The sequence below is a fragment of the Papaver somniferum genome, chromosome 2 (assembly GCF_003573695.1).
Source record: "Papaver somniferum cultivar HN1 chromosome 2, ASM357369v1, whole genome shotgun sequence".
NCBI lineage: Eukaryota > Viridiplantae > Streptophyta > Magnoliopsida > Ranunculales > Papaveraceae > Papaver > Papaver somniferum.
In genome coordinates, this window is record NC_039359.1 from 50,464,065 (window position 1) to 50,474,997 (window position 10,933).

Sequence of the window (10,933 nt, forward strand, 5' to 3'; positions counted from 1 at the left end):
GGGGCACCGGGAGGTTCTGTCAGGAGTGCTGTTTACTCACAGGCATGACTGTGAGTCCCGGGAATTCTCCGTGGATTTTCCTCGCTGTAAACATAGAGTTACTGATTTTGGAGACATGCATGGTTTTTGTGGAAAAAATGGAATATTATTGATGACTGAAGTGGGAGTCAGCTAGCGACCTTATAAATTGTTGGCATCTGCCTTCAAATGATAACCAAGCACATACAATAGCATCCATGGCACAACCATAGCTGAACTTTACCAAAAATACTAAAAACTCTTATCCGAAATCCGAAATCCAAAGTCATTTCCAGTAGCAAGTACCGGGTCGACTAGAGAAAAATATCCTAAGAGTTGAACATGGGTTTTACGCCGGCCTGTCCGAGCCTCGCACAACTTGCACTACGACAAGCAGAAATACTTGACGCTATCCGCGCCGCTGTTGTTAATGTTTTTGGACTAAGTACTGTGGGTAGTCATCGTGGTAATGGGATTACGAATTCTCGACCATTAGTGTCGTATACTTATGTGGATACCAAATTATGGATCGCCACGTGGACATAGGGAAGACACGAAGATCCGGCTTGAAGATCCTGCACGTGACACGAAAATATTCGTCAGTGACTCGTCAAATCGAGTCAGAGTCACCATTATTGGCAAATTGACGAGGTAAAAACTATGTGCGAGATAGTGTTTCGTTAAAAGGTAAACTCTGCGAGGAACATGAGTTATGAAGGATCTATGGAGTACCCTACAAGGCAAGCCACGAAGTAGAAGAGGACGAAGAAAGATTACTTGTCAGAAAAGGCAAGCCGCGAAGTAGATAAATTATGGAGAAAGAAAAGAGACAGGTGTCCCGACAGACCCATGTGAGAATAGCGAAAGAAGGGGAAAAACTTTATGAAAAATGGTCCGGACGAAGTATAAAGCACCTCCGCGAGAATGTTGCGAAGTAAAATGAGCTGTAACCCATTAGGGTTGATTAGCCTATAAATAGAGACCCTTGGGAAAGATTAAAGGGGGCAGATTTTAGTAGAGTGGGAGTGCTAAGTCTAGAGTGAGATTAGGGTTTCCTTGTATTGAAGAACTTGTATCTTTGTTACTTTGAATGATTTCATCAATAAAAATCTTTGTGTTTATATTACTTAGTATGACTTAGATCTTGGTTACGATCACTTTGGGTGTACTACTGGGTTTCCATTAGTTACATTTTGGCGTCTAGAAACAGGGAACTTAGAGTGGGGATTCATCCTCATCTAAGGAGTAGAGAGAAATCGAAGTTGTAGGAGAAAGAGAGATCTTAGTGAGACACATCCCATTTAAAGACTGGGGTTTAAAGGATAGCCGGTAGTGAAACTAGGATAGATTGATGACTAGAACACCCGATCGAGCGGCAGACATGATGGCGACAAGGAGGAGCAAAAGATTGGAGGCAAAAAAAGGAGGAAGAATGGAAAGAGGAGGAACATCATCGGCAAGGAGGAGCAAATGGTTGGAAGCCCTGAAGAAAGAGGAAAAGGGAGAAACGCCCATAGCAGATGAAAGACGAGAAGTCAAAAGGAAACGTAGAGGCAAGTCGAGTGTAGAGGATGAATCCATGACGAAACCAGCTCAAATCGTGAAAGCCGAGATTATTATAAATGGGAAAACAAATCGAGAAGAAGTGAAATGGAACGGAGATGATAAAGATACAATATCAAAAGGACCGAGTAAAGCAAACCATTGGGATGAGGAGAGAGTAAGGTAACAACCGGAATGGCAAGCAGGAACGGCAGAACGGGACAATCAGGCGAAACGAGAGGAATACGAGCGTGGAAACAAATGAAGGTAGGAATCTCGCAAGGAGAAAAAGAAAGTTCATAAACGATAACGGTTTTATCTCGCAAAAGGATCCTGTACAAGGAGGAGAGTCTCTACAAATATTACGAAGAAGAGGACAAGCGAAGAATGCAGGAACGAAGGTTGCTGGAAGGATACGACCGGGAAAGAGACCTAAGAAGACTGTTAGTAAAGGCGAGGACGGAAAATCATAGGATAAGATACGAAGAGGTAAGGAAGCGAGAGAGGGAAAGCGAAAGCGAGAGGCAAGAAACAGATATTGATGAATCGGTAAGAGGGATTATGGACCATGAAATCTTACAAGAGCTGCGAAGATTGGGGATTCAGATGGGGAATTCGCAAAGGAAAGACGAGTTAGAATGGACGGAGAAGAAGGTAATGTTGACCGAAATGGTGGAAGCGACATCAAAAGGAGAGCTGAGGCGAGTGGGATTGGCGAGATACATGGAGATAGCGAAGATGCGGAGGAATGTGGCGAGAAGGACATTGAGAATTACGAGGGGAGATTGAAAAGGAAAAAGGAACGAAAGAAGAGAATACTCGAGTTGAAAAAAGGGGACGAGCTAAGGGTATACCTGGCAAGAGCTAAAGAAGGAGGAAATACCCAACGAGATACCAGAAGAAGAGGGAGATCTTGTGAAACCGATAAAGGAGCCGACACCACTTGGAGAACTAGTCATGAACTGTGCTGCGATAGAACCAACAAAGGATGTATATTTGGGGACTGATGATGAACCTAAGATCCTAAAAATTGGGATAACAATGGACAAAGAAGAAGAAGCGAGGCTAGTTGAATTGCTAAAAAAAATATGGTGACATATTTGCGTGGAGCATGGAGGAAATGCTAGGAATCGATCCACATGTAACGTGTCATATATTGGAGCTAGATCCGACGATCAAACCAATCAGGCAACGAATAAGGAAGATTTCCGCAGTATACCATGAGCAAATCGATAAGGAGCTTCAAAAGATGATGGATGCAGGAATCATAAGGCCGACAAAATACCCAGATTGGATTACGAACATGGTAATCGTTCCCAAAAAGAACAAAGAAATAAGAATATGTATTGATTTTAGCGACCTGAATACTGTGTGCCCCAAAGATAGCTTTCCCTACCAAATATCCCACAAATGGTGGAATCTGCATGAGGATATAAGAGGTTGTCATCAATGGATGGGTATTGTGGATACCATCAAATACCATTGGCTGGGGAAGACCAGGAACACACGGCCTTCTTCACTCCTAAAGGGTTATATTGTTACACAAGGATGCCATTTGGATTGAGAAATGCGGGGGTGACATATCAACGGATGGTGAAGAAATTTTTTTCCAAATGGGTGCACACGAAGTTAGAAGTTTATATGGATGACATGCTGGTCAAGACAAAGGATTCAGGGGACCATGTGTAAGACCTGAGGGAGATCTTTGAACAGATAAGGAAATATAAAATGAAGGTAAACCCAATGAAATGCATCTTTGGGGTTGTGTCAGCGAAGTTTCTGGGGCACATCGTTTCACGAAAAGGCATAGAAGTTGACCCAGGAAAAGTCTAGGGTATATAGAAATGCCCTCACCCGCCACCATAAAATACGTACAGAAATTAAACGGGCAGTTAGCAGCTTTGGGAAGATTTATCTCGCGGTCCTCAGACAAATGTAAGCACTTCTTTGACGTTTTGAAGAAAGGAGCAAAGTTTTCGTGGACGCAAGAGTGTGAAGAAGTGTTGAAGGGTATAAAGGAGTATCTTATTAAATTGTCAATTTTACAAAAACCAGAACTCGGAGAGGATTTTTTTCTTTGTATCCTGGTGATACCAAACGCTATTAGTGTCGTCTTACTTCGGAATGAGGAAGGTGTAGAAAAACCAATCTTTTACATCAGCAAAACCCTAAATTTTGCGGAAAATAATTACCCAAAGATTGAAAAACTGATACTAGCATTGTTTTACACATACAAAAGTTACGGACCTATTTCCAAACCCACCAAATTAAAGTCCTTACAAGAATCCCTATAGAATCGGTATTAAAGAATTCGAAGAGAGTTGGGAGAGTAGAAGGTGGAATATCCAGATCGATCAATTTAAGTTAAAGTATGAAGTACAGACTTCTACGAAGTCGCACATAATCGCCGAATTTCCCTCGGGATAAGACGATACCATAGGGGAAATGATGGATGTAGGTGACAGCCGGCCAGACCCTAAGGACTTGTTACAGGAGAATCATCCCAGAAGATGGGAAATATTCGTTGACGGATCATCAAACAATTATGGAAGAGGAATAGGGATAGTATTTACTTCGCCCACGGGGACCAGGATAGTTTTATGATTTCGGTTGGAATACAAAGTAACAAATAACGAGACTGAATATGAAGCAGTAATACAAGATTTAAGGATTGCGATAGAAATGGGATTAGACGAAGTACGTATTACTAGTGATTCGCAGTTGGTGGTTCTCCAAATTGAAGGGAGATATAACGTCGTTGATCCGGTAATGCAAAGGTATCATCAACTCGTGAAAGAATACTCAGTAAAGATACGAAGCCTTATTTGGAGAAACATAGGTCGGGACAATAACAGACATGCAGATGCGCTTTCCTTCATAGCCCAATGATGGAGGATCCAAAAATCAGGCATATCATGATTGAGCGGTTAATGCAACCTTCAGTGAGAAGAGAGGAAAGGGAGTCCCAAGTAATGATGATAGAAGAAACAGATGTGGAAATAAGAGATGATGATTGGAGAGCCCCCATCTATAACTATTTGATGAAGAGAGATCTCCCGCGAGACCGGCAAGAGGAAAATAAAATTAAAAGTAAGTCCACGAATTACGAGGTGCAAGAAGGAATCCTGTATAGAAGATCTTATTTGGGTCCGATGATGAGATGCTTGTTGCAGAAAGCGGGGATAGAAATCATGAAATCTATTCACTATGGGGATGATGGCAACCATAGTGGAACCATGTCACTAGCTCTCAAAACCAGGACGCAAGGGTATTTTTGGCCATATATGCACAGAGACGCGAAAGATATCTCCACGAGGTGTGAAGCTTGTCAAAGATTAGGGAAAATAATACATGCACCATCCACGGGTTTAAAATCTGTATTGAGTGTATGGCCCTTCACCATGTGGGGAATAGATATCGTGGGACCATTTGTAACAGGGACAAAGCAAAGGAGATACCTGATAGTGGCAACGGACTATTTCACGAAATGGGTAGAATCCAAAGCCTTACAACACACGCGATATGGTGACGTATACGCTTTCATCCTGGAGCATATTATTTGTAGATTTGGGATACCGTTCATGATTGTTTCAGACAATGGGAAACAATTTGAAGGAGAAAATGTAAGGATGTTACTCAACGCATTCAAAATTCAAACTGGGAAGTCAACTCTGTTATACCCGCAAAGCAACGGGCAAGCGGAGGCTACAAACAAGACGCTAGCAATAACATAGATGAAAAAGTTGGACGGTCATCATAAGGAATGGTGTGAACATATTCCAAACGTGCTATGGTCATATAGAACCACCAGGAGGGATGCAACGGGGATGTCACCCTTTTGTTTGACATATGGAGTTGAGGCAGTGCTACCTGTTGAAATCATCCTTCCGACCACGAGAAGACAAGCATGGGAGAAAGGGCTAAACTCGGATTTAATTCTAGCGAAATTAGACGACCTTGAGGAAAGCAAGGAATTCACATTACAACATATGGTAAATTATCATCAGAGGTTATCAAGGGAGTATAACAAAAGGGTAAAACCCCGGATCTTCATACCTGGAGATCTTGTGCTGCGAGAAATACCCCCATATCAGAAGGGATCAGGAGGAAAGCTAGAGCCTACGTGGGAAGGTCCTTATATCGTGAAAAGGGTAGTTGGCAATGGGGCATACGAGTTGGCGGACTGCGAAGGAAAAGACACAGAAGAAGAAGGGAACATAATATACGGCGAGATCGAGAGGCAAGACCGAAAATTGGATCACCCTTGGAATCCAGTATATATCAAGAAGTATTATCCGTGAATGTAAGTTGTAATGCAGAAAAGGAAATAAGCATGTAGTTGAATAGGGTTTATTAATGAAATATCTCTTCCATAATCAGCTTATATAGAAACAAGACTTTTGAAATCAGCGAACAAAATTCACGAGATAACTAAGGAGAAATAAGACCTCACATTAGGAGGCAAATAAGATTCATGGATAAACAGTTTCTAGGAAAACTTAACCTTCGCCTAGGAGGGCTGAGAATCCACGGCATGCACCCTAGTTCGCATGAAAGTGCAAGAGGCAAGACCTAACGCATGTCGTGAACAACTCTCAGAGAGATAAGCTAGGGGAAATGATAAGACCTATCCGCTGAGGGTCCCTTTTTATGATGGCCTTCAGTAAGGTGTGCAGAAATATGACAAAGGCGCCGACGTATTCGGTTGAGTTGCGGGTGCCTGGGACGTCTGGAGCGTTACCGGCCATGTCCGTTTGGAAAGTCTTGGCTACGACGCACTCGATCCCAAAGAAACCTCACGTAGGGTGTGGCTTTGTAACCCCAAGCCATTTCGGCGAATGAGATAAGAAGCCACGAAAACAACTGACTGTCGTAATAACTGGATGAGAGGAGACCAACATGCATGTTAGGGTTACTCTCCTTGAAGGGGAAATCAGGGGGATAAAGGGATGGCACCCCCTAGATCAGGGAGCTGTGTGGCCAAAAAAGACAACAATGTAATGGGGCTAATGTTCATGGGAATAGGTAGGCCTGTCGCATTGTCGCGGAGAAAAATAAAATAAATGTTAAGACGATGTATATGGATTATTATTCGCAATGGTAATAAGCGCCTGATACTTCGTCGAATTAAAATCCCTCAAAAGGGATGAGGAAAAATAAGACCTTAACTAGGAGGCGCAATAAGACCTCGTAGAGCCATAAGGTGAACATAAATTTGTGCAGAAAGTAACAAGGGCTAAGCATGAAATTTGACTAATAATGCGACACTGTATTGATCAGCTAATGCTCAACAAGAACAAGAGGCAAGTATATCTTTTTATAATTTATGTTCTTCTTTAGCATTATCCTCACAATACTCATCGTCTTTCCAAAATATATACTTGGTACGAAGTTCGTATTAAGAAGGTAAAGGCACGAGATAGAGGCAAACACAAAAAAGCAAGGAAGAGATAAATACATTATTTACATACAAATAAGTCTGCCCCTAAGATTGGGAGTATTAAGCCGAAATAAAAGTTAAGATTACAAGAATATTAAATCTCAAAAAAGTCATGTATCCTCAATCATCCCTTTCATGATCCTCGTCGGATTCTGTATCCTCGCAATCATCCTCTTCATGAACCTCGTCGGTTTCAGTATCTCGCCAATAGGGGATGACGCATGGACAGTAGGAATTAATTCTTTGGCAGCAGGATCAGGCTCGTCATCAGAAAATACTTCGAGATCCAGAGGAACGCGAGGAATACCTTTGGAATCACAAAACTCTTTAAAGAGGCGGACCTTCTCGTCCTGGGAATTTCTGCGAAGATGCTTTGCCATCAGGGTTGCGTCCTTCACCATGTGATCGAGATCCTCCTGACATCCTCTTGGAGAGTGGAGACCTTATTAGAAAGATCGTCATTCTCTTGTGATAGAAGAGAAACCTGATCCTTAAGCTCTTTCTCATGTTCTGAGGAATGAAGGAATTAAACGGGTAAGTCATCATCAAGAGAAAGGCGTGCCAAGGTAACAAAGAAAAGGAGACTCACGGTGAAGACCAGATGAGATTTTCCTCTCTTCTGCAAGTTTATCCTCTAGACGGAGAATACGAGGGCTAGACTTTTTCCTCAGTTCACGAGTCTCCCAAAGTTCCACGAGATGAGCCATACTGCGATGTTGTTCCTAAAAAATGAAAAATCTACTTTAAAATTCCGCGAAATACCTAAATGGGAAAATGAATGATTAACTCAGGACAAAGAATCACGAAACCCATTATGGAAGAATGTTTCTCCAGAGAAAGGTTCAAAGAAGCGTTCAAAATAAAAGATTGATCTTCAGCCAAAAAATCGTTAAAACTGAGAGAAACCAAAGACTCAGTAGCCTCAAACCTTAAGGAGGGATTTCCGCGAGTCGAAACAAAAATCTCTCTTAAAAATTTAAGGTTAGGAAGAAGATCAGGCTCCTCCACTTCGTTAGCTTACTGACCCCCTCTAGACGAAGTAGGTTCGAGAAAAGGGGTACTACGCGACGGGATAGTTTCGCCAGACGAACGAGGATGCTGACGAGGAGAGCAATCAGTGTGAGGTAGTATTGAGGAATAGACTTGGGTCAAGCTGTCTACATCCCAGACATGACGGAATCTACAAAAACAACGACCAAAATGAATGCCACGAGATACGAACCTGTGTTTGGACTGATTTTTTAGAACGGTCTTTCAGCATACCAGGCGGGGGAAGAGGATACTGAGATAGGAACATGGACGTTAGGAGACAATAAAATAAAGGAAAGGAGACCAAAGAAAGATAAGACTAATCTCGTTGGGCATCTTATGTCAGCGAAATCGACCTGCGCCATACGTCGCGAGATGGGCATGTTAAGGGAGAGGACCAGTGCGAGCAGCCCCATTCTCGTCGAGACCCCACACCAGAGGAACTTATGCTATTAAAGGGAACATCATCCAGTCCTCATCACTAGAAAAACGAAGATACTTATTTCGTTTCGTACCAACAGGATCAACATCTAAAAAAAGGGACTTGGACGGGTCAGCCAAAGTTTTGCGAGAAAGTTTGACGCCCCACTCCTGATAGGCTCTCGTGGTCATATATTGGCCAGTGTAATTCGCAGAAAAGGATTCAATGTTATAATCCGCAAGAACAAAACTTTGCACCAAGAGTGGAATCTGGGAAGTATCGCCATTAGACCTTCTGACAAATTCATTAGCAATATGGATGGCATTTCCATTCAACTGATAGACGCCTCGCTGAAGCTTGACTAGGATTTCATAAAAAGGAGGGTTCTTCGAATCATACAGGGAAAAAGAAAGACCCGCTCTCAGTTGACCAGCGGTGATCAACATCTTGGTAGAAGATCAAGTTTCTGTTTGAATCCATCGGTAATTTAATTCCATGAGCTTGGTTGCAGTAATATGAGGAGAAACGGAGGAATCGATCGCCGGAGATAGAGAAATACCCAACTTTTGAAAATCGACTTTAAATTCCTCATAAGTTGTGGATGTAGTAGGATTGGTTACTTTCTTGGGAGCCATTGGAGGAGACCTAAACAAAACCTAAATTTACAAAAGGCATGAGAAGGAAGAAGATAAGGTAAAGGTTATAAGGGACATAGAAAAAGGATATTTATAGAGGTGACTGGTCAAACCAAGTTACACACGGTCGAAGAATTCGAATCGGTGATTAGCGGTTATACGAGAAAAGTACCACGTGGAAGCATTGATGGGAAGGAGTGGCGGTTATCTAACTTCAGACGGTTCTTATTCTTCTTTCCCTACGATCGAGAAGAATAAGAAAAAGGAAAAATATGGATACCAAAATATGGATCGCCACGTGGACATAGGGAAGACATGAAGATCCGTCCTGAAGATCCTGCACGTGACACGAAAATCTTCGTCAGTGACTCGTCAAATCGAGTCAGAGTCACCATTATTGACAAATTGACGAGGTCAAAAACTATGTGCGAGATAGTATTTCGTCAAGAGGTAAACTCTGCGAGGAACATGAGTTATGAAGGATCTATGGAGTACCCTACAAGGCAAGCCACGAAGTAGAAGAGGACGAAGAAAGATTACTTGGAAGAAAAGGCAAGCCGCGAAGTATATAAATTATGAAGAAAGAAAAGAGACAGGTGTCCCGAAAGACCCATGTGAGAATAGCGAAAGAAGGGGAAAAACTTTATGGAAAATGTTCCGGGCCAAGTATAAAGCACCTCCGCGAGAATGTTGCGAAGTAAAATGAGCTGTAACCCATTAGGGTTGATTACCCTATAAATAGAGACCCTTGGGCAAGATTAAGGGGTCATATTTTAGTATAGTGTGAATGCTAAGTCTAGAGTGAGATTAGGATTTCCATTGAAGAACTTGTATCTTTGTTACTTTGAATGATTTCATCAATAAAAATCTTTGTGTTTATTAGATCTTGGTTACGATCACTTTGGGTGTACAACTTTTCCAGTAGTTACAACTTACACTCAGTCCCGGTTGCATAAGCTACAGGGTGTTTTCCCCTTCACCATTCCGCCTACTGCAGCGCTACAAGGGGATTCCCCCTACTTGCACTCAGTCCCGGTTGCATTTACGTGTTCTCTGATTGAGTTGTAAAGAAATTAAAATAGGAAATAAAGGAGGAGGGTTATTAGTCTACATACCTGAAACACACCTCTTCCACGCGTATTGCCGCCCTCCAAGTCTGTCTATCTGACGCCTGTTCTGGTGAGAGATTTCGGTTTCTCAGGTCGTTCTTCACGCATTCGTCCCAAGTTAGCTTCGGTCGGCCTTAGCGTTGCATCCTTCCTTCAGCACGCCTGATTCGGCCTACTCGTATTGGGGCATCAGGCGGTCTTTGCTGGAGATTCCCAAACCAGCGCAGTCGGTGTTGTGCGAGCATCCCCTCGCACATGAAATGATCTATTTCCATCACGCAGTCGTTGTTGTGCAATGATCTATCCCCATCACGATGAAATTTTCGAAGATTACCCGGCCCTGTCGTCCAAGGCTATATACTCGTTGAATACATCAGTGTAGCGCGCGTGCGGCCCTGAACATCTAAGGGCATCACAGACCTGTTATTGCCTCAAACTTCCATGGCCTAAACGGACATAGTCCCTCTAAGAAGCTGGCCGCTGAGGGAATCCTCCGCATAGCTAGTTAGCAGGCTGAGGTCTCGTTCGTTAAAAGAATTAACCAGACAAATCGTTCCACCAACTAAGAACGGCCATGCACCACCACCCATAGAATCAAGAAAGAGCTCTCAGTCTGTCAATCCTTACTATGCCTGGACCTGGTAAGTTTCCCCGTGTTGAGTCAAATTAAGCCGCATACTCCACTCCTGGTGGTGCCCTTCCGTCAATTTCTTTAAGTTTCAGCCTTGCGACCATACCC

The 10,933-nt window shown here is 42.7% G+C and overlaps 1 protein-coding gene across 1 annotated transcript; it reads left to right on the forward strand.

Moving 5' to 3' along the window:
* Positions 1-5,294: 5,294 nt before the first annotated feature.
* On the forward strand, positions 5,295-5,861 carry LOC113350977. Its single transcript, XM_026595068.1, has one exon. It carries the CDS (start codon positions 5,295-5,297, stop codon positions 5,859-5,861), a length of 567 nt encoding a protein of 188 aa, XP_026450853.1.
* Positions 5,862-10,933: the final 5,072 nt, after the last annotated feature.